This window comes from Orcinus orca, chromosome 17 (genome assembly GCF_937001465.1).
Source record: "Orcinus orca chromosome 17, mOrcOrc1.1, whole genome shotgun sequence".
In the NCBI taxonomy this organism is placed as follows: Eukaryota; Metazoa; Chordata; class Mammalia; order Artiodactyla; family Delphinidae; genus Orcinus; species Orcinus orca.
Genome location: NC_064575.1, coordinates 13461616 through 13486764, shown reverse-complemented (window position 1 = coordinate 13486764; position 25149 = coordinate 13461616). Strand labels below are relative to the sequence as shown.

Below are 25149 nucleotides of genomic sequence, written 5' to 3'. Positions count from 1 at the left end.
AATCATTATATTAATAGCCAAAAACACAGGATAAAAGCTCAACGTCATTACTTACCACATTCACAAATCTTAATCCTCTATCCAAACTGATCTACTCACCAACTCACCAAAATATCTGGCACATTTGCATCTCACCTGTATGCATGATGTTTTTGTTAAAAAGGTTGCATTCCCTTCTTCCATTGCTTAATCTTACACATGCTGAAAGCTGACCTAGCCATCTCTCATTATTTCTGTATTTTTTTGTCAGTCTTCCCCTTCTAGACAGTAAACTCCGCATGTGCAATAGCTATATATATTTAATCCATATATGGATTAAATAGCCAGCTTAGCTCAGTACCTGATAAGTAATTCCTAGGTGTCCCATAAAGAGATGTTGGATTGAATCTATTGATAAATTCCTCGAATTTCTATAGTACCCATTTTTCATTGTCTTACCTCTCATTTTGTATTAGTGTGTATTGCCTTATGTTGGTAGTTACAATTTTGGTTTGTGCACTGCGTTAATCATCAATATATACCAAGTTCTTTAACTGCAGAGTTTGGGAATTATATGCATTTATAATTGCATATATTATGCAACTAGGCTAGGAGCTTATCCATAACAGGTACTGAATAAACCCTGGTAGATTGGCTAGTTAATTCAGGGAACACACAGTCTCTTATCTTCCATGAAGCTTTCCTGCTCATAGTTAGCTTCTTTTTCTAACAGTCACTGTCTCTACAACTCACCTTGGGTCATATTTGTAGACTTGTTTCACATGTTTATCAAATTTCTTCTACTGAGCTTGTGAATTCTTAAAGGGTGAAAAGCTCTGTTTCATGGATATTTGTGTCTCCTAAACAGGTGAGAACATAATAGAAATTAGTTAAATTTAAATGGATAGAAACTGAGATGGTCATACTAGATTTCTCTTTATTATTTTTGACATGTATGATACAATGTCACTGTTCTAGTCTTTTTATGCCGACAAAAATAAATGATATAAAATACATAATACACTTGATCATTTTAACACACACAAAATACTGAGTGATTGAAACTATGTTACATGTATATTTTACAAAGGAAAAACAGACTACTATAATAATATATTTGGATGAAATTGTCATTACAGTTTGGGTGTTATACAATGTTAAATATGAATATATTCAAAAGAATCACTATTTATAGAACCAATTTGATATTTTAATGTTGAAAATAATGAATACTGGGTAAATGAATACTTATAAAAATATTCTTTAAACAAAAAGCTATGTTCTACTCATTTACTTGGCAGTTACAAAAATATATATTCATCTGAAACTCTAGTAAATTTGCTTGAGGCATTAGATACTCAAATTCAAATGTACTTTTTCTAGGGCATTTTACTTACTTAGCATTCTTGACTTCACACAGTATATATACATACATGGTATTAGAATAGGTTTGTGTTACAAATAATATCATTCCAAGTAAAAGACACAGAGGAGATTAACACAGCGGAGATACTGTTAAGATTTTTGAACCAAATACACGCAACACATAAATGAGGCCCACTGGCTGTGCCTTTTACAAAGTGAATTCTCAAACACGTTTGTTGAATGAACACATGAGTGGATAATATTTATTCTGTTGTTTGCATCCCAAATTAGCTATTCAAACTAGAACTATCATGTAAGAATTCAACAATTTTGTTCGTAATTGGCTACTTCTTCTGACGGCAAAGCCAGGTCAATAGACTCCAGATGGAGCAGTAAACTAGTGCCAGTGATCAAAAGATGGCCTACCAGGTATGCTTACGGCATATTTAGACAGACATTCAACATATTGAACAACTATATAGTTCATACAAAATAAGACAGAAGAATCTAAGTAAGTTTTATAATGTATTACCGTAAAAACAAAACATTATAAATATATGTGTGTGTGTGTATATATATATATCTCTTAGTACACCTAGTAGACTTCAGACATCTCTTCTCAGTGAGAGAAGCAAGCTATCCTGAGTGAAGTAGGCCATGTGTCTGCATAGCACAGCTTGGCAATATGAACGCTGAGATCACTGTTAAAAGCAAAGCTTTTACGTAGTAAAAATTTTGAAAACAAAAGACTAACCATGATAACTATTATGGAATCACAGCACCTACAAAGGTTATGGCCACTGTATGTAAAAGGAACCAGCCTAAGCCCACTCCTGGCCCAGATGCCTGCTGGAACTTTACCCCACCTCATCTGCTTCATCAAGGGTGAAACTTTTCTGAGGCTCATCCCTAACCCTTCAAAAAAGTTGATAAAGTTCAGAATATTTTCTTAATCGAGGTTCAGATCATCCTAAATCGTTTCCAAAGCTTTTGCTTTCATGTTTATGCAGGGCAACTGACAATTCATTTGGCAAACTGGTTAATGTTAATATATATACATGTTAATGAAATAACTACTACTCACTTTGGGAAAGTAATTGAGGTATAATTTTGTACGATAATTCACTTAAAAATAAGCCTTTAAAAATGAAACATAGTTTTTGAAAATTCAGAAGCAATTTAGTCACATGATAAAGGTTAGTTTCATTGTTACTAAATACAGCTAGTGAAGAAAATCTAAAAATGACCTTTAAAGTAAAATGTAAAAGATGACTTAAATAAAGATCATTTTAAATTTCAATCTTATGTTTTACTGAAAATATAGATGAATAAAAGTATGCCCTCTATTCTGCACTAAATCATGCTACATAGGAAAAGATCTACGTGAACTAACGAAAGAATACTTTGGTGTTCTAATTGCAAATTTATTATTTTCAAATACATAGAGTAACTAACTCAACTGAATGCTTCCAAGTCAAGAAACATTAGTTTTGCTGTTAAAATGTGTCCAAAGGGTTGAAAGTAGTTTGGTTTCTTAAATGAGTTAATATCCCTTAGGGATTATTTTACCCATTCATTTTCTTGGCTTTTACAGTTAGTGCCAAGGTCAGTATCATTTCATTCTGAATTTAACTATCACAAAATTTAAATTAGTAGACTCAGAACCAATATCAATGTAATGTCATATGTATTATAGTATCATGAGAAATTAACCTACTTTTAAATTGAACATTGTTGCTGCAATAACAGTGGCCACTGAACACACAGTGAATCTAAGCCACTGGTAGAATATGATTTGAAAAGACAGAAAATAGTGTGAGACTTCCAAAATGGGGATATTGGTTCATAAAACAAAGCTTATACTCTAAATTCAAAATTACATATCCAATATAAGTAAAACTAGTACAAAAGTTCCTCCCTTCCTTCCTTCCTCCATGTTTCTTTCTCTCTTCCTTCCTCTTTCTTTCTTTTTCTTTCTCTTTCCCTCCTTCCTTCCTTCCTTTCTTCCCTCTTTCTTTCTTTCTTGTTAAATGTAATGAAAGTAGATGTAAAATTCTAGTCTCTTCAAATTACTCACACTTTCAATAATATATTAAATTTTGTAATACTTAATGAGAAAACTTTATAAGATATGATGGAATGTTTAAGATTTATTGACCATGAATGACTAGTTAACAAGTATTTATGAATCAGTCCCATATTAAGAACCAAAATTTCTAGGTGTGACCTTCCCTTTTAGGTGGAGAGAGGCAGATGTCCAAACTCAGAACTTCAAAGTCGTCAGAACTTGGAAGAACTGTTAGCAGGCTTTTGTAAATGTTTAAAGGTACACTGCTTGCAGAGGAGTATGTGAGCATTGAGGTAAACCCATTCTAAAAACTCAAGGCCAGTCTATGGTCATACCACCCTGAACATACCCGATCTCATCTAAAAACTCAAGGTCAGTTAAATGTCCGACGTCACACAGAGGTACATCATGGTGCTGAAGAGTTGTCTTTATTAATTCACTCATTTGACATTTTCTACTGTTATCACTGTTTTGGAATCATACTCAAATTTTATATAATGTACTATTCCAGATTTTCAAAGCATATCTAAAACTGTTATCTTCAATTATGAGGGATATATCATGTTTTTTCAGATTGCAACAGCATTGGGTTACCTCATAATGTGTATCCAGAATGGTAAAATGTCCAGGGAATCCTATGGTTTTCATATATTAAAGGCATTTTACACATTTCAATTCACTTTTTTCTCAGTATAAGATGTATAGTTGAATGGCCCACACCACACATAACTCCAACTTTACTAACAAATAATTGGCAATATTACATTTCCTATATTAATAAGGAAAAGCAGCACAATGTATTAAGAAGACAGACTTCCTGGGTTCAAATCCTGCTTCTACCACTTGTCAGCCATGTGATCTTGGGCAAGTCACTGGACTATTCTTTGCTTTACTTCCTCAACGGTAAAATGGGGGTGATGCAAAGAATATCACCTCAGATCACCATTAGGATTAATGAAGCAATAACAACAAAGTATGGGTGAAGCACCTGGAGGTATTGCTTGGCAGGTAGAAATTACTTAGGTTTTAGCTACAGTTTTTATTACAATCAAAAATCACAGTGACTGATGGTAATATAAGTCATCACTAACTGCTGAGATTTTAATAAGTGCCAAGCACTCTGATAAGATGGTACACTTACACCATGTTTAACCCTTAAAACAATATTAAGTAACCCTATTATATAGAGATTTGATCTTAAAATATGCTGATTTGTAAATACTACAATAGCAGATGGGTTTCCCCGATGAAACAGCAAAGTACGACTGAAATGTTTAAGTGATCTCTTCATGCCTCTAATAAGGAACACTGCTTCTAGGGTAGTGATTAGAAAACAGTAACGACAACATGAAAAGTACTTGCTGGTTAATCAGTTTTACTCACTCATTAGCCCTGTGTTAAATGTAATCAAAATTTCAGTCCACGAAAATCACAATTTACTAATTTCATGGACCTTCAGGGTCACTTGCAATAGTATCAAGAATGTTAAACCCCTGAAAGTGAAGAATATGTTTCATGTAGGTATTTATATTAAGGTCATATCTTCATTAAATTCAAAGTGTTCAACTTTTTCTCTGAAATCTCTGATGCTGGTTTATTTTTCATTATAGATGTGTACTTAGCATAAAAGTCTTAAGTGCTTCTGTGCTGAATAACATTTATTATTAATTTGACCAGTATATAAAGGCCTCATGTATATGCAACCCAGTATTTCTGTGATTCAATACACAATCGCTAGTGATGAAAGTTTTTTTAATAAGTGTTTGAAAACTATTTTCAAATTTCATAAATTAAAATTTCATAATGGTTTGTATATACTTTAGTTATGAAAAGCATTTAACATAAGCAATTAATCTAAATCCACCTAAGTATCACAATCACAGGAAGGGCATAATTGTTTTGAAAATTACAGATTTAAAATCAATATTACTATATTCATTATGCTAAAAAAACAATGTTATTTTATCAATGTAGAAAGGATAAACATTATGTAAACTTTAGCATGAAAATAGAATACACCTTGTACTTTCATAAATTATCAAGGTCTCTAACAGTCCTTTTAAAGTTCAACAAATAAAGCTTTATTTTCTCATCTTATATATATATATTACCTTGATAGAAAAACATTCAGCATGGTGTATTCTTTTAGGAGTCTGACATCTCATATGAAAGCCTTTAATAAAATAAGAGCTTTAGGTATCTTTCAAATTTAAAGGTTGACTTTTTAAATAAGCTTATTTTTCCCTCCTTCACCCTAGTCTTCCTTCCAACCCTCCCCCATCCCTGCCTCTCCCCATCTCCTGGACACCTACGGCGCAGCATCAGGACGCATCGCCCAAGGAAGCCACGCCCACTTCAGAGGCCAAGGACAGCATGGTTCCCTGGAACTGTCCATGAGCATAAAGGGTCCCTGAAAGCAGCTGGAAGAAGGTCTTGCTGGAGACCTCAATCAGCTCTCTTCTCCTCTACTGAGAAACACTCCCTTAGAAAGAGTAAAGGATGCTCTTCACCTTTCGCCCGCAAGCTACTTTCTCAGACGCAAGTGGGAGACAGAAAACCTAAGACACCCAGTCTCTATTGTCTGTCACATTTCTGTGTGATGATCTGGAAAGTGTGACCACATTTCTTCAATGACAGACTTCTTCAAACGGAAATATCGAACATAACGTGCTCCATTTGGAGAAGAGGAAAGAAAACACAATAATTTTAATAAATGGGAAAGGAGGCACAATGGTTAACGTTTTATCTCTGATATTTTTTCACGTAATCTCCAGGGATGGATCGTTCACGTTAACACACATGAAAGATCGGTTTGTGAAGCTGAGTTGTCTGAATGGACTTCCATCCATTTCCAGCACAAATATCTAAGTGTAAGCTGAACATTAATTATTTACACCATGATGAAAGACCAAGAGAAAAAAATCCATTTTCTTATGTTGAGTGGAGAATGTTTAGCCAGCACATCCTTTGTCTAGTCCAGTGTTCAGAAGCTTCTGCTTGCCTGGTCCCGTGGAGAGTCTCCTCATTCTTCTCCAGCTGGGGGAGGAGGCTCGCACAGCTTGTACAGCCTACAAAAGGCATGGGAAGGTGTGACAACAGCCCGGCATATTGACATTGCTTGACATGTTTTTATTTGTTTAACAAATACATTGACAATAATTTCTTGGTTTGGGAGTCAGTCACGATCATGTCACCAATTTCACTAAAAATTGCCTGTGCGTTAGCAAACTCCAAAATTCCGGTTCTGTTATTACAAAACACCAATGTCTCTTTGCACATCTAGATGCCTATTGATGCTGCCGTTTTTACACCAGCTGCTTCTGTTGCAGTGCTGCCAACCCAGGCTGCTCACCTTGCTGGTAGCAAAAGTGACTCTCCGAATTCTAGGAGATAATTACCATCGTGTCTATCACGATTATCTTGTAGCAAGACAGCATCTACCTCTTACGGGTTACTGATTTTCTGACTCGTCTTAGAAATTTGCTTCCTTCTGTGCCATCCTGGGGGCTCTGGCAGCTGGTCATGGCTAGGCTGATGTGGCACAGTCCTGAGGCCTGAATATCAAGGCACGATTAGCTGGTGTTTCCTAAGGAATACCTGTCCAGCTCTGCCCACACTGTCACTCATCTGTCAATAGAATCAGGTGGAGATTCAAGTGGACTAAGGAATCCATTGGAACTGGCAGAGATGCTCCAAGATGCTCTCTCTTTGCATCGCAGGTCTAGTTTTTTGAAACCATACAGCATGAAGGCAAAGCTCAGGGGACTGAACTAGTAGGATTATACAAGTTCTAGTGGTCCACGTTTTTCTGAATGGTTGAATCCTAACTCCAGAACTCAAATAAAGGGGGATATAACCACTGCAATGGTAATACCCAGGGCACACCCACTATTAAGGCAGAACCTGAGAGAATACAAGCTGATCTAAGGTGGCTGGTTGTAAGCCTGTAGTCCTCAGGAATGCCCACGGCCACGCTGGTCCTACTTCAGAGCTTTGTCTGATGATCTAAAAATTTAAGGTGCAGATTTCAACTTTGCTCCATTTTAAAAGCACTCCAAACCCAGGACTTGCTGTGGTGACTCACTCTTTTACAGATGAAATTGAACACACTTTAAATGAGTTGTTGACAAATGTATCAAATTATAAATTTCCTCTCCCTTCAACATTTAATCCCATGGTCATTCGAAATCAAAGGGGAGAGAATGAAAAGGATTTAATATCTAGTTAGAAACCTTGTTAACAAAATGAACTTTCCTACTCTGGAAACAAAGAGAAGTTACTGCCTTTGGAGTCTGGAAGGTGGTTAATACTGTACATGTCATCTCCATGGAAGAAAATGAACGCTGAAATGAGGACATCTCACATCAGAAAACTTATTTCATCCTTCCCGGAGAAAAGAATACATTAAGCTGAGCTGATATTCTTAAGAGCTGCTTTTGCAGCTGAAGGATATGGTGTTGCTTCAAATTGCGTTCCCAGTGCTGGAATAATAGAATGATGGGAAAGTTCTTTTCCTCTTTTATTTCTATCATTTTATTTCCCTGAAAGTGCTGCTTAATGAGTGAAAAGGCACAGTGGACTTACGTAGAACAGGAACAGTCAGCTGGGTGGCAAATGTCCTATGCCTTGAGATCTGGGCTAAGACGTCACTTTCCATCACCTTGCACTGCATGTTTTCACACAGCGTAACTAATGCCACCGGGTAGAGCAGTCTTTGCAATATCTGTCTCGCAAATTGGAGAAAAGGCTACGCCCTGTGATCACCTAATAAAGTAATAGCTCTGGGTACCGCAGAGCTGGGCAGATGCAGCTTTTGGGGAGGCTTCTTGGAAGTAACTCAGGGTTATCTGAGTTCAGACACATCTGTCATGGAAATGGTGGGGCTTCGGGAATTGAGCACAGGCAGATGAAGTTTGTAAGTCAAATGTGATAGGTACGAGTTGGACTTTTGCTCTCTGCTGAGGCATCTGCTTTTTGTCAGCTAAAGAGTTAGGTCACGGGAGTACTTTGCCCAGCATTTTGGAGCCCCTGCCGTATTCACATCCCACTCGTGCACATCGGGCCCTGCACAAAAAACGTTTGTTTCTGGGTCCACTTTCTCCTTTTCCTGTTGGGCTCAGGTAGCCATCCTGGAGCTGGTATTTCGAGCCCAAATTTAAGTCTGCAGAGAACAGAACTTTCCAACTTCAGTCTATAGATCATGCCCTTCATCTTTCTACATGGCACAAATAAAACCCGTGTTAAAGGAGACCACAAAGTGAATGCCTCTATTCAAGGCTAAATTATCAATAACACTCTGACCCAAGGCAATTCTCCTAATTTAACAGAGGGCAAAAACTGTCTCAGAGAAGATAAATAACCTGACTAAATAAGGTCACCTGGCAGGAACGGGACCCCAAATCATTTTTTTCACTTTTAACCACTACAATATGCTGTCTCCCAAGTATGTAAATAAAGGAAATCAAATTTTCATTACACAAGTAGTTTCCAAAGTGTGTAATGCAATAGAAAATAAGACCAGTGCGCCGTTACATCTGGAATGTCATATTTGGTTCTTGGTGAAGATATGTTTATTGTTCTGGCCAGTCAATATATGCTAGTTACAAGGAGGAGGAACCTCATTTGTATCAAAAACATCTCCACATGGATGCCCAGCTGCACTTTACTGCCATCCCACCAAGTCAAGCTCATCATCTTTCCCACGCACGCTCTTTCTCCTCCATCTACTATCTCAGTGACTAGAACCTTTCACCATTGTCATCCAAGCCAGAGATTTGGTGGTCCTCCTAGAGTCTTCCTTTTCCCTAACCTCCTACATCCAATTAGTGTCCAAAGCATCTGCTGCCTTCAGGCTTAGTTGTCCCCAAATGGCTCCTCCTAATGTTGCCAGACATAAATTCTAAAATCCAAATCTTCCAGAAAGATTGTTTATTAATGGCTCCTTATTGTCTTCAAGTTAAAATCAAGACTCTTCAATATCTTGCACAAGTCTCTTCCTGATCCAGCCCCTGCCTATGTCTCCAGCCTCACCCTGCATCATTCTTAAATCACATTCAACCATCAGTCATAGAGATCTAGGTGTAGTTCTCAGAACGGGACGTGTTCTCTAGGCATTGGTGTCACTGCATCAGCTGAGGAAGACATTGATTACCATGCTGACTGGGGAAGGAATACTCTGCAACCTCTCCCCTCCATCCTTAGGCTGAGTTATGTGCCCCTTCTCTGTGTTCCCATGGCAATCTGTGCCATTCCTGTGATGGTTCTTTTTTTTAAATTGAAGTACAGTTGCTTTACAGTATTGTGTTAGTTTAAGGTGTAGAGCACAGTGATTCAGTATTTTTGTGGATTTATTCCATTATAGGTTATTACAAGGTAACGGGTGTAGTTCCCTGTGCTATACAATAAATCCTTGTTGTTTATCTATTTTATATATAGTATTTGTATCTATTATCCTGTGTGTCTAATTTGTCCCTCCCTCTTCCCTCTCCTCTTTGGTAGCCACAAGTTTGTTTTCTATGTCTGCGAGTCTCATTCTGTTTTATATACATATTCATTTGTATTATTTTTTAGATTCCACATATAAGTGATATCACATAGTATTTGTCTTTCTCTGTATGACTAATTTCACTCAGCATATTCTCTAGGTCCACCCACATGGTTGCAAATGGCAGAATTTCATTCTTTTTTATGGCTGAGTAATATTCCAATGTGTGTGTGTGTGTGTATACACACACACACACATATACCACATCTTCTTAAGTCAGTTTGTCTGTTGATGGGCATGGGTTGATTCCATGTCTTGCTATTGTAAACACTGCTGCTATGAACATTGGGGTGCATATATCTTTTCGAATTAGTGTTTTCGTTTTTTCCAGATACATGCCCAGCAGTGAAATTGCTGGATCATATGGTAGTTCAACTTTAGTTTTTTAAGGAACCTCCACACTGTTTTTCATAGTGGCTGCACTGCCATGGTTCTTATCACACACACACACTGTATACTAGTTTCATTTTATTCAGTTGTTGCTCTATGACACCTCACTGACTGGTAGAGGGGATTATGTCTTTATCCTTAGCTTTTATCAAAGTGCCTCATATCTACAAACACACAGCAGAAATTCAATATATGTTTGCTGAGTGAATTTTTTAAAAATGAAAGGCAGTGAATGGAGAAAGGAAAACTATAATAGAGATTCGTTGGGGATATGAGTCAAATACTATGTCAGTCAGAGACAGCAAACTTTATCTCCGTGAAGATGTTTCCAGAAACATTACCCGAGTCTTCCCTTGGAGGGCCTGGCCTGGAGAGACAGATGTGTTCTTCACTTTGCTCTCTTTGGGACAGGAATCCTGGTTGCCAGATGGGAGGGATGCCAGATGCTCTGTGGTCCTTAGCAACCTCTCTGCACCCTCACAGAGTGTTTCTCACTTTCTCCCTCTTCTTGTGGTTGTGTTTCACTCATCCCTCTTTAACTGAAAGTTCCTTGAGGGCCGGAACGATTTCTGTCTCATGCTTACATTCTCCGTGGGGCACAGCAGAATGCTTTTCATTTCTTAGGTCCTCTAGAAATGTTTGTAGAATGAATGAAGGCATAACTAAAATTGAAAAATTACTCTAGATTTCTCTCTCAGGGCTGTTACCCCCTTGTAAAATATGGCAACTTTAGAACTGGCAGGTTTTATTGTGTTTCAAGTGTTTGAAACGTAACCCAATAAAAACCAAAGTGAGCTCATCAGTTTCTTTTCTCACGTTGAGCTTGCACATTGGTTTATTGATCAGGATGCTTACGTCTCATCCCCACTGTTTATTAGTGTTTATAAGCCCCAGCTAAGAAGACCTCGCTGAGCCATTATATTGTTTTCTTATTGGAATTTTAAAGCTTCACTCGTTTATTACCCAAATATACCATGACTGCTAAGGTGCTGGAGAGATAATGCCTATGTGAAATGATTCTTTAGCAACAGAAAGTCTTAGATTCTAATCTCATCAACTATGAAAGATAACAGTAGCAAGACTTGAGGATTAAAGAGAGTTAGGAGCCGGCACTGAAAATCAATGCGATTAGAATATGAGCACTCCATCTACTTTCAGGGGGAAAATGTTTTCCCTTTTGCAAGTACTTTCACTGCCCACATAGTTTTTCAGAATGAAATAGAACTTCATAAGTGCTGCAGTCATCAATCTCACTCTGGTAGTTGCTTTGTAAATAGAAACAAAGAGTGTCTCACCTGTGACAGTGCTTGGAGGGGGCTACTTTTTGTTAAAATGCAAATGCAGAAAAACAACCAAATGTAAAAGAAATTTAACTTTGCCCTACTTCAAGATAGACGGCTGCCTACCCTAATGTCACCAGGGAAGTCGAATCTTTGATGGCTGTTCCCATGTTTATTTATTTTAAAGGTGGATTACAGTCCTTTCTTATGATGATACGTGCACTGTGAACATCTGGTAGAATAACGAACCAAAAGCTCTTGCATTCATTCATTCATGCATTCTTGAAATCAGTTCAAATATTCTATGTTGGCACAAAAGAATATTCCCTGCCTCTAAAGCATTCTTATTCAGGTTAGGCAGAGAGACATGGAACGATACACTGCAACACATCAAGGCTATAATGGATCAATATACAAGATGCTAAAGGAACACAGAGAGGAAGAAAACTCAACCAAAGCTTCAAGGAGAAAATGGTCCCTAAGTTGGGTTTTGCGCTTATGTAGCAGTTTTTCATACAGACACAGATGGGACAGGTGATCATGCCAGAGGGAACAGCACATGCGATCAGAGAAGTATAAATGGCAATGGCATCTTGGTGGTTGGGCACAGTTGGAATACAGATTTCAGTAGTGCTTGTGTGGAGTTTTGTTTTTGAATTCAGGAAGGAACTTGAAAAATAGAATCATGTTGATAATGTTACCTCTAAGTTTGCTTCACCTAAAATTTCATTTAATCTGAGAGCATTTAAGCCTAATCACGTTTTGCCACCGAATGCTTACAAGGCTGACTTCCATGAGTATATTCAGTACTACACTGGGTGTATCCTGGGGTCGTTGCATTAGCTGTAAGTGACGCTGTCTGGGAAATGGTGGCAAGTCCTCTGGGAAAGAGTAGACATGGGGAATCACTCACCTCGGAGCAGACTGTGGGGTCCGGTCCCTGACTCCCAAATTCTTTGCTGTGTTCTGAACCCTTGCTCCCTGAAAGAAGTAAGGACAGTCACTTTTAGCTCTACATTGTGTTAGCAACCATTTAACATGCCATTAACATGTGAGTGTAGAGTACTGATTGCAACAATATATTTATATTTAACATCAAGAGAGACTGGATGAGGAGAAAGAAATCATCATCTGAGCATTTTCAGAATTAATGCTTTTAAGAATCAAAATACACTGATGTATTGTTTCAAAGGATTGATACTTATTTCAAAAGCCATCTAAATCATTCCAAAGTAAGGTAAAATGACAGCTTCCTGTTTATTATCTCATCTATGTCTTTATTCAATATTTAAGCAATTAACTTTTAAGACACTGAAACCAGGAAAGGAGCAGACTAGAAATACCTGCTCTGTGTCCCCACTTTCCTGGAACAGAGATCACAGTTCTATCATATGCATACAGCCTGTTTTGTCCTTAGCTGAATATTCAGCTATTTTAAACTTCATAGTATTTATCAAGAAAATCGTTCCTTAAACAGTTTAAAGCAATTTCTGGATGAGGCATATGCATGTGGATCTCTGAAATATAAGAATTCTGTCTCAAAGTTTATAGTACAAAGATAAAATGCTTTAGCAATGAAAAAGTCTTTGCAAATCTGTCAAGTTCATAAATATTCATTGTTCAGTTCCTAAGGGGAATGAGTTACTACATAGAAGCAAACACCAGGGTTTGGGGCTGAGTATAAATGGAGGAGAGTGGTTTAAAAAACCCAAAACTCTCTCCCTGCTACTAAATGCTGATGGATGGGAAGGGAAGAAAGAAAAGGAGAAAAGAAAGAAAGAAAAAGAAAAGAGTATATTCTCTCAAGATGGACCAAATAAAGGAAAGCAAATAGGGAAAAGGGGGTGTGTATGGCAAAAAAACAGATGGGAAGAAATTTAGGAACTGCAATTATGAAGTTAAAAAACCCTCTTTATTTTGAAGTAATTTTAGACTTAGAGAAAAGTTTACAAGCAGAACAGAGAGGTCACATATTTTACCCACCAGGTAAACTCCCTCTAATTTTAACCCTTCACTTAATCACAGTATGATGATCAAAACCAGGAAATGCTATTAGCTAAGCTGCATGTCTTATTCACATTTCCCCATTTCCCTCCACTAATGTCCTCCTTTTCTATCCCAGAATCCAATCCAGGACCCCACACTGCATTTTGTCTTAGTATCTTCATGGTCTCCTCCAATCTGGGACAATTCCTCAGGCTTCCTTGGTCTTTCATGACCTTAATACTTGGCATGAGTACTGGTCATTGTTTTGCAGAATGTCTCTCATTTTGGGTTTGCCAGGTGTCTCCTTATGATTAGATAGAAGATCTGTATTTTGGGCAAGAAAATCACAGAAGTGATGCTGTATCTTCTTAGTGCATCATATCACTGAGGCGGATCATCATCATATCATATAATGTCCAGATGTCTTGTCACCAGTGACATTAACTCTCATCACTAGGGTAAGGTTGTGTCCACCAGATTTTTCCACTGTAAATCACCAGCTTTCTTTTTGTACTTAATAAATCTGTTGTGAGAGAAACTGTGAGACTATGCCCACATCCTGCTTCTCTTCAAACTTGTGCTCACTGATTTTAGCCTCTATTGGTGCCTCTTGCCCGCATCAATACCACTGTAGTGTTTGTGAACTGGAATGCTTCTGTAAAGAAGAGTTATCCCTTCTCCCCAAACAATTTATGTATTCAAGTATTTATTTAAATCAGTATGGATTCATGGCTATTTATTTTATCCTATGATTATAATCCAACATTTTTATTATTAGTAACATTTTGTTCAAATTGCTCCAGTTTTGGATGCTGGGAGCTCCTTCAGTTTGCTTCTCGTGTCCTGTTCATAGAACCACCATCATTTTTGAGTACCTGTTTATTTTCTGGAACCTCAAGATGCTCCAGGCTCATCTTTCCTGTCTCAGCTGGGAATTAACCACTTCACCAAGAATCCCTGGCTCTTTTTTTTTTTTTTTTTGAATAGATCTTTATTGGAGAATAATTGCTTCACAGTATGGTGTTGGTTTCTGTTGCACACCAAAGTGAAACAGCTGTATGCATACATATGTCTCCATGTGCCCTCCCTCTTGAGCCTCCCTCCCACCCTCCCTATCCCACCCCTCTAGGTCATCGCAAAGCACCGAGCTGCTCTCCCTGTGCTATGCGGCTGCTTCCCACTAGCTATCTATTTTACATTCAGTAGTGTATATATGTCGATGCTACTCTCACTTTGCCCCAGCTTGCCCCTCCCACCTCATGTCCTCAAGTTCATTCTCTATGTCTACATCTTTATTCCTGCCCTGCACCTAGGTTCATCAGTACCATTTTTTTCTTTAGATTCCATATATATGCATTAGCATATGGTATTTGTTTTTCTTTTTCTGACTTACTTTACTCTGTATGAAAGGCTCTAGAGCCAACCACATCACTACAAATAACTCAATCTCATTTCTTTTTATGGCTGAGTAATGTTCCTTTGTATGTATGTGCCACATCTTCTTTATCCATTCATCTGTCGATGGACACTTAGGTTGCTTCCATGTCCTGGCTATTGTAAATACTGCTACAATGAACACTGTGGTACATGTCTCTTTTTGAATTATGGTTTTCTCAGGGTATATGCCCAGTAGTGGGATTGCTGAGTCATATGGTAGTTCTATTTTTAGTTTTTTAAGGAACCTCCATACTGTTTTCCATAGTGGTTGTATCAATTTACATTCCTACCAACAGTGCAAGAGGGTTCCCTTTTCTCTACACCCTTTCCAGCATTTATTATTTTTAGATTTTTTGATAATGGCCATTCTGACCGGCATGAGGTGATACCTCATCGTAGTTTTGATTTGCATTTCTCTAATGATTAGTGATGTTGAGCATCTTTTCATATGCCTCTTGGCCAACTGTATGTCTTCCTTGGTGAAATGTCTATTTAGGTCTTTTGCCCATTTTTTAATTGGATTTTTTGTTTTTTTGATATTGAGCTCCATGAGCTGCCTGTATATTTTGGAGATTAATCCTTTGTCTATTGTTTCATTTGCATATATTTTCTCCCATTCTGATGGTTGTCTTTTTGTCCTGTTTATGGTTTCCTTTGCTGTGTAAAAGCTTTTAAGTTTAAATAAGTCCCATTTGTTTACTTTTGCTTTTATTTCCGTTACTCTAGGAGGTGGGTCAAAAAAGATCTTGCTGTGGTTTATGTAAAAGAGTGTTTTTCCTATGTTTTCCTCTAAGAGTTTTATAGTGTCTGACCTTACATTTAGGTCTTTAATCCATTTGGAGTTTACTTTTTGTATGGTGTTAGGTCGTGTTCTAATTTCGTTCTTTTACATGTAGCTGTCCAGTTTTCCCAGCACCACTTACTGAAGAGACTGTCTTTTCTCCATTGTATGTTCTTGCCTCCTTTGTCATAAATTAGGTACCCACATGTGCATGGGTTTATCTCTGGGCATTCTATCCTGTTCCATAGATCTATATTTCTGTTTTTTGTGCCAACCATACTGTCTTGATTACTGTAGCTTTGTGGTATAGTTTGAAGTTGGGGAGCCTGATTTCTCCAACTCCATTTTTCTTTCTCAAGATTGCTTTGGCTATTTGGGGTCTTTTGTGTTTCCATATGAATTGTAAAATTTTTTGTTCTAATTCTGTGAAGAATGCCATTGGTAGTTTGATAGGGATTGCACTGAATCCATAGATCGCTTTGGGTAGTAGAGTCATTTTCACAATATTGATTCTTCCAATCCAAGAACATGGTATATTTCTCCATCTGTTTATGTCATCTTTCATCAGTGTTTTATAGTTTTCTAAGTACAAGTCTTTTGCCTCCTTAGGCAGGTTTATTCCTAGGTATTTTATTCTTTTTGCTGCAATGGTAAATAGGAGTGTTTCCTTAATTTCTCTTTCTGATTTTTCGTTGTTGGTATATAGGAATGCCAGAGACTTCTGTGCATTAATTTTGTATCCTGCAACCTTACCAAATTCATTGATTAGTTCTAGTAGTTTTCTGGTGGCATGTTTAGGATTTTCTGTGTATAGTATCATGTCATCTGCAAACAGTGACAGCTTTACTTCTTCTTTTCCAATTTATATTCCTTTTATTTCTTTTTCTTCTCTGATTGCCGTGGCTAGGACTTCCAAATTTATGTTGAATAAGAGTGCTGAGAGTGGACATCCTTGTCTTGTTCCTGACCTTAGTGGAAATGCTTTCAGTTTTTCACCATTGAGTATAATGCTTGCTGTGGGTTTGTCATATGTGGCCTTTATTATGTTGAGGTAGGTTCCCTCTATGCCCATTTTCTGAAGAATTTTTATTATAAATGGGTGTGAATTTTGTCAAAAGCGTTTTCTGCATCTACTGAGATGATCATATCGTTTTTATTCCTTAATTTGTTAATATGGTGTATCACATTGATTGATTTGCATATATTGAAGAATCCTTGCATCCCTGGGATAAATCCCACTTGATCATGGTGTATGATCCTTTTAATGTGCTATTGGATTCTGTTTACTAGTATTTTGTTCAGGATTTTTGCAACTATGTTCATCAGTGATATTGGTCTATAGCTTTCTCTTTTTTGTGATATCTTTTTCTGGTTTTGGTATCAAGGTGATTCTGGCTTCGTAGAATGAATTTGGGAGTGTTTCTCCCTCTGCAATTTTTTGGAAGAGTTTGAGAAGGATCAGTGTTAGCTCTTTTCTAAATGTTTGATAGAATTCGCCTGTGAAGCCATCTGGTCCTGGACTTTTGTTTGTTGGAAGATTTTAAATTACAGTTTCAATTTCAGTGCTTGTGATAGGTCTGTTTATATTTTCTAATTCTTCCTGGTTCAGTCTTGGAAAATTGTACCTTTCCAAGAATTTGTCCATTTCTTCATGCTTGTCCATTTTACTGGCATAGAGTTGTTTGTAGTAGTCTCTTATAATCTTTTGTATTTCTGTGGTGTCAGTTGTGATTTCTCCTTTCTCATTTCTAATTTTATTGATTTGTGTCCTCTCCCTTTTTTTCTTGATGAGTCTGGTTAAGGGTTTATCAATTTTGTTTATCTTCTCAGAGAACCTGCTTTTAGTTTTATTGATCTTTGCTATTGTTTTCTTAATTTGTATTTCATTTATTTCTGCTCTGATCTTTATGATTTCTTTCCTTCTACAGACTTTGGGTTTTCCTTGTTCTTCTTTCTCCAGTTGTTTTAAGTGTAGGGTTTGATTGTTTATTTGAGATTTTTCTTGTTTCTTGAGGTGGGATTGAATTGCTATAAACTTCCCTGTTAGAACTGCTTCTGCTGCATCCCATAGGTTTTGGGTCATCGTGTTTTCATTGTCATTTGTTTCTATGTATTTTTTAATTTCTTCTTTGATTTCTTCAGTGATCTCTTGATTATTTAGTAGCACACTGTTTAGCCTCCATGTATTTGTGTTTTTTACAGTTTTTGCCTGTAATTGATTTCCAATCTCATAGTGTTGTGGTCAGAAAAGATGCTTGATATGATTTCAATTTTCTTAAATTTTCCGAAGCTTGATTTGTGACCCAAGATGTGATCTATCCTGGAGAATGTTCCATGTGCAGTTGAAAAGAAAGTGTATTCTGCCACTTTTGGGTGGAATGTTCTGTAAATATCAATTAAATCTATCTGGTCTTTTGTGTCCTTTAAAGCTTGTGTTTCCTTATTTATTTTCATTTTGGATGATCTGTCTGTTGGTGTAAGTGGGGTGTTAAAGTCCCCTACTATTATTGTGCTACTGTCAATTTCTCCTTTTATGGTTGTTAGCATTTGTCTTATGTACTGAGGTGCTCCTATGTTGGGTGCGTAAACATATATAATTGTTATATCTGCTTCTTGGATTGATCCTTCGATCATTATGTAGTGTCCCTCCTTATCTCTTGTATCAGTCTTTAAAGTCTATTTTATCTGATATGAGTATTGCTACTCCAGCTTTCTTTTGATTTCCATTTTCATGCAATATCTTTTTCCATCTCTTCACTTTCAGTCTGGATGTGTCCCTATGTCTGAACTGGGTCTCTTTTAGACAGCATATACATGGGTCTTCTTTTTGTATCCATTCAGCCAGTCTGTGTCTTTTTGTTGGGGCATTTAATCCATTTACATTCAAGGTTATTACCAATATGCATGTTCCTATTACCATCTTCTTAATTGTTTTGGGTTTGTTTTTGTGGGTCTTTTTCTTCTGTTGTGTTTCCCCCCCAGAGAACTTTCTTTAGCATTTGTTGTAAAGCTGGTTTGGTGGTGCTGAATTCTCTTAGCTTTTGCTTGCCCTAAAAGCTTTTGATTTCTCCATCAAATCTGAATGAGATCCTTGGTGGGTAGAGTAATCTTGGTTGTAGGTTTTTCTCTTTCATCACTTTAAGTATATCCTGCCACTCCCTTCTGGCCTGCAGAGTTTCTGCTGAAAACTCAGCTGATAACTTTATGGGGATTCCTTTGTATGTTTTTTGTTTTTCCCTTGCTGCTTTTAATATTTTTACTTTGAATTTAATTTTTTGTTAGTTTGATTAATATGTATCTTGGTGTGTTTTTCCTAGGGTTTATCTTGTATGGGACTCTCTGTGCTTCCTGGACTTGGGTGACTATTTCCTTTCCCATGGTAGGGATGTTTTCGACTATAATCTCTTCAAATATTTTCTCAGACACTTTCTTTTTCTCTTCTTCTTCTGGGACCCCTATAACTCGAATGTTGGGGCATTTAGTGTTGTCCCAGAGGTCTCTGAGATTGTCTTCAATTCTTTTCATTTTTTTTTCTTTTTTCTGCTCCTCGGCAGTTATTTCCACCATTTTGTCTTCCAGCTCACTTATTCGTTCTTCTGCCTCAGTTATTCTGTTATTGATTCCTTCCAGTGTATTTTTCATTTCAATTATTGTGTTGTTCATCTTTAGTTCATCTTTATTCTTTAGTTCTTCTAGATCTTTTTTAAACATTTCTTGTATTTTCTCAATGTGTGTCTCCATTCTATTTCTGAGATTCTGGATTATGTTTACTATCATTACTCTGAATTCTTTTTCAGGTAGATTGTCTAGTTCCTCTTCATTTATTTGGTCTTGTAGGTTTTTACCTTGCTCCTTCATCTGTGACATATTTTTTTGCCATCTCACTTTTTTTTTTCTTTTTAATGAGTGGAATTGTGTTCCTGTCTTACTGGTTGTTTTGCCTGAGGCTTCCAACACTGGAGTTTGTAGGCTATTGGATAGAGCTGGGTCTTGGTGATGAGATGAGGACCTCTGTGAAGCCTCACTCCGATGAATATTCTGTGGGGTCTGAGGTTCTCTATTAGTCCAGTGGTTTGGACTTAGAGCTCTCACTGCAAGAGCTTCAGCCCCAACCCCGGCTCATGAACCAAGATCCCGCAAGCCACATGGGACGGCAAAAAAATAAAAAAAGTAACAATAACAAAGTAAAAAGTAAAATTAGACTAGGAAACTAACAGATATGTTAGAAAGAATCTAAAAATAAAAATATAGATGAATCAACAACTGGAACGTACAACAGTACCACAATAATAACAAAAGGGGGGGGAGGGAAAAGAAAAAAAGGGGGGGAAGGCCTTGGCTGTGGAGGGTGGGGTCTAAGCAAAGGTGAGGTTTGGGTGGTGGGCGGGGCGTATATTTAAAAGACCTTCCAGGCTGGAAAAGGCCCTGGGGGCTGTGGGGGGGTGGGGCTTAGGCTCAAGAAACAGAAGCGGCCAGGCATGCCCCCCACCCCTGGTCTCAGAGGGCTGGGGACCTCACCTTGGAGCCTAGCAGGCTCCCTGGGCCCGAATGGATGGGGTAAACGCCCTCTGTTCTTCTCCCGCTCCTCCTGGAGGGCACCTCCTGCGTGCCTCTCCTGATCTCCCCGACTTCAGAGGCACCGATCCTGTCTGGCCTCCACTTTTCTTCCCCCTTTATTCCCCCCACATCCTACCGGTTCATTTGGGGGTTCCTCCTGTCTCCTCGGGCCTCAGGGTCTCCCACCAATGGCTAGCAGGCACCCTAGTTGTGGGGAGACGCTAACTCGGCGTCTTCTCACACTGCCCGAATCCCTGGCTCTTTTTTTTTTTTTTTTTGCGGTACGCGGGCCTCTCACTGTTGTGGCCTCTCCCGTTGTGGAGCACAGGCTCCGGACATGCAGGCTCAGCGGCCATGGCTCACGGGCCCAGCCGCTCCGCGGCATGTGGAATCTTCCCAGACCAGGGCATGAACCCGTGTTCCCTGCATCGGCAGGCGGACTCTCAACCACTGCACCACCAGGTAAGGCCTTCCCTGGCTCTTTTTAATGGAGAATGATATTTAGAACTCAAGATCTGGACAGTGGGTATGCCCATTACTACTACTGGTGTGTAACTGCTTCTAGGTCTTCTCAGTGGGCTGAGCTAGTTGATTAGTGTAAACGTACTGAAACATCTATATTTCTTTCTACATCTATCTATATCTCTGTGTGTATGTGTGTATGTGTCCATGCATTCAAGCTGATACTTCCGGTTCCAATCCAGTACCCCAGGGTTCATTCTAAATTCCAGGCTTCTCCCTTTCCTTATTTGTAACTTCTTTCTCAGACAGTAAGAAACCTGACACTCAGTATTCACAATATACTTACTTATTTGTTCAGTCCTACCAAAGACATTAACCAGTTTTAGAATCTCTAAATCGTATCCCTGTGAGAAACAGATTTACCAACTGGAATATGGTATTTTTGTATAATTATTTTTGTCTTTAGTCTCATGATATTCCATTAAATAATTTCTAGAAAGATTTTTGCTTAAAAGATTTCAAATAAAATTGAAGCTCATCATGCTGAACACATCTGCTGGTATACTCCATTTGGAATTCAGCCATATAATTCTTCTTATACTCGATGTGCCAGCGACTTGAATTTTTACACCTTGCTCATGGTTTCCCTCTACTAAACACCCTCTCTGTCCTTTTCCCTACATGTCTGCATCACATTTATCCTCCAAGGCCCAAATCAATTATTGGTTGGTCATTCACTATATTAGGTACTGTTTTAAATGCATTCAGCATTCAAGCCTCAAAACAACAGTATGAAGCAAGCATTATACCATTATTATCTTTGTCTTAATAATGAGGAAATGAAGCAACAGAGAAGCTAAGAGTCTTGCCTCAAATCACACACACAGTAAACACTAGAGCTGGGATTCAAGCTGAGGGTGTGTGGCCCTAGAATCTGTGCTCTTGGCTACTATCACATATTTACTTCCTGCATGAAGCCTTTTTCTAGTTCTCCTAGGTAGAACTAATTCATTGCCTAAACATCACTTAGCATTTCCTCTATACTGGGTATTAATGTAGAAACCAGTGATACCATCGTGACATACACTCGGTGTCCCAGCCATTCAGGGGCTCACAGTCTACTCGTTTACTTGTTCCCTGTTTTACGTCCTCATGCACTGAGGTTGTGCACCCCGGAGAGCACTTGCCTGTGGGTGCACCATGATGATTTGCCCACACATGTCCGCCATGAGGCCGGGCAAGAAGCTGATCGTCCTTGGTCTTTGTCCTTAGTGCTCAGTATAAAGCCCTGATACTGGAGGTCAGGAGACAGAATTCTTCAGAATCCAAATTTTTATTAAAAAGGTCAGAAAAGAATTTGGGGTAGACTTCTACCAAAAAATACTTAGAACATATAATTTAGAGGATAGGAGACTTTAAGCTTATAATGTAAATTAGAGCTTCTACCTCAAACCATTTGTTTTTTTTTTTTTTTTTTTGGCCACACTGCACGGCATGCAGGATCTTAGTTCCCCAACCAGGGATCAAACCCGTGCCTCCTGCATTGGGAGCATGGAGTTTTAACCACTGGACCTCCAGGGAAGTCCTCAAACCATTTACTAATCATATCAGTTGGTTATGTAAAAATGCTGCCTAGGATCATTATAATCATTACCCACAAATTGCATGGGCATACTACCTTTCCCTTCTTTTATCTTTTCTTCTGACTCAACCACATAATTAAAACAACTCTATTGGGCTTCCCTGGTGGCGCAGTGGTTGAGAGTCCGCCTGCCAATGCAGGGGACGCAGGTTCGTGCCCTGGTCCGGGAAGATCCCACATGCTGCGGAGCGGCTGGGCCCGTGAGCCATGGCCGCTGAGCCTGTGCGTCCGGAGCCTGTGCTCCGCAACAGGAGAGGCCACAGCAGTGAGAGGCCCGCGTACCACAAAAAAACAAACAAACAAACAAAAATAAACAACTCTATTAAAACTACATCATGAAATCTGTTCATGAAAACTATACAGTTGGCCACCATATCTGTGGGCTTTGCATCTGCAGATTCAATCAGCTGTGTCATGGATCCACAGTTGGTTGAATCTGTGGATGTGAATCCATGGACTCAAAACCCATGGATATGGGGGGCCAACTGTATTCATTGTGCTCCTCCACCATTTTTTGTAAAGGACTTAAGCATCCAAGGACTTGTTATCTGTAGGGGCTCCTGGAACCAAACCGTGGCAGATATGGAGGGAGGTCTACACTGCCATTAGAAATAAGAACAGTAAATCATGCTGAAAAGCTCCTTGTTCTTCAAAAAGAAACTAAAGATCTTAGAAAATATTATTCATTAACCAGGTAAGCATTCTAACCATTCTGTCTCTGGAAAGCTGGATCTAAACGATTAAAAGGCAGAAGGGTCAGAAAAGTTCGATTTTTGATTCACACTTGTGTTCGAACTACTCAGATCCCACGTGGGTAAGAGGTGGCTTGTAGACTGGATCCCAGCCATTAATCCCACTGCCTGTAACTGCTGAATACTTGAAAGAGGATTGGCCACAGAAGGAATATTGCAAAAATCTCCTCTGGGCACCAGTCCACCCCAATTTCTATGAAGAGAGGACCCAAGGCTCCATGATCTTTCACAAAGAAGGCAGAAATCAGGTCTTTGTCTGAGAACCACTTGTGTCATAACTTGGAGCAGAGAAACAAGCAACAAAGGTAGGAAGCTACCCATCCTATATGGATTTATTAACAAAAAAGAGGAGGAGGGAGTGATAAACACTGAAAAATACTGCAGCTTAGAAATCAACTTACAAACTTCCTAAGTTTTCAGTCTTTTAAAATTATACTTTATAAATATATGATATATATTAATATATACTAATTATATACTAATAACTAATAATCATTTATTGTTAATTAATATACAAATAAATTTTAAAGAGGCTTGAACAACTTAAATAAGTCATTAAGGCCTAGGTAATATTGTTTTTACTTTTCCCATCTTTATTTTATCTATCTCAGTTTTCAGCTGTAAGAAGTTAAAGGTTTTGATTATTCAAATCCATGTAGTAAGAATGTATATGTAGCCAGCTCATAATGACCTCTTTCCTGGATTATTCTTAAAAAGATCAATCATCGGGGCTTCCCTGGTGGCACAGTGGTTAAGAATCCGCCTCCCAATGCAGGGGACATGGGTTTGAGTCCCGGTCCGGGAAGATGCCACATATTGCGGAGCAACTAAGCCCATGCGCTGCAACTACTGAGCCCGCGTCACACAACTACTGAAGCTCATGTGCCTAGAGCCCGTGCTCTGCAACAAGAGAGGTTGCCTCAATGAGAAGTCCACACAACTGCAATGAAGAGTAGCCCCCGCTCGATGCAACTAAAGAAAGCCCGCACAGAGCAACGAAGACCCAACACAACCATAAATAAATAAATAAATAAATAAATAAATAACTTTATTAAAAAAGAAAAAAAAAGATCAATTATCAGTCTCTTAGTCTTCCCTTGGAGAGGGCTCCTCCAAGTCTTACTGCAAACTCACTCTAACAGCAACAGAGTGAAACAGAAAGCTTAATCTCTTGCTGTATGTTTTAGCACCCAAATCCCAACCCTGATATGGATAATCACAAGTTTACTTTGATCTACTTTTTTAAAACCAAATTTGAATATCTACCCAAAAAATCCTTCCCAAACCTGCTGGCATTTGCATCTGTATTTGCCCTTTTCCAGCCGAACCACACTGTGTCATGTGCTTCTCACAGATCTGACCTTTATTTAGCAAATCTCTCTTGGACCTTGTGAGATCTTGGTTTTCAATATTCAGCTCTGCAGTTCTCAACCCGAAGCACCAACGTACATGTGCTTGCTCTACCTCATCTCTGCAGACCCCAGGCTGGGCACTGGCCTCACTCAGGACTGTTTCCATGAATTATTCTTTTGACTTGGTTGACATTCTGTAGTGTAACCTTGGGAGCAAATCTATAGGGATTTATATGTTTGCTTGAGAGTTATACATTGAGTCTTTAGTAAATAAAGCAGACATAATTACAAAAGCATATCTTAAAAATTGAGTCACTCACTATCACTGGATAATTCAAACCCAATCAGCAAGTAGAGAGATTTGTTAAATCAATTTTCTGAGGTAGCCCTAATAAAAGGTGGAAGAATAAAATATAAAATTGATGTCTTTTAACTTCTTTTGTCTCTCTACTGACTTGTGTTTTTTCTACTAGATTAAGCACATTTTCCTAATAATCGGTACATTGGAGGCTAGTGCACATTTGTTAGCTTTTTAAAGAATCTTAAGGGTTCAA

The 25149-nt window shown here is 38.3% G+C and overlaps 1 protein-coding gene across 1 annotated transcript in view; it reads right to left on the bottom strand.

The window, feature by feature from the left end:
- Nucleotides 1-658: 658 nt before the first annotated feature.
- Nucleotides 659-25149, bottom strand: part of PREX2 (phosphatidylinositol-3,4,5-trisphosphate dependent Rac exchange factor 2) — a 288257-nt gene continuing 263766 nt past the window's right edge. The window contains exons 39-40 of the mRNA XM_004274946.3: nt 12540-12607; nt 659-6480 (exon numbers count right to left, since the gene is read on the bottom strand). Coding sequence (XP_004274994.1) covers nt 6435-6480; nt 12540-12607 — 114 coding nt within the window. The 3' untranslated portion in view covers nt 659-6434. The remainder of the gene's footprint in view (nt 6481-12539; nt 12608-25149) is intronic.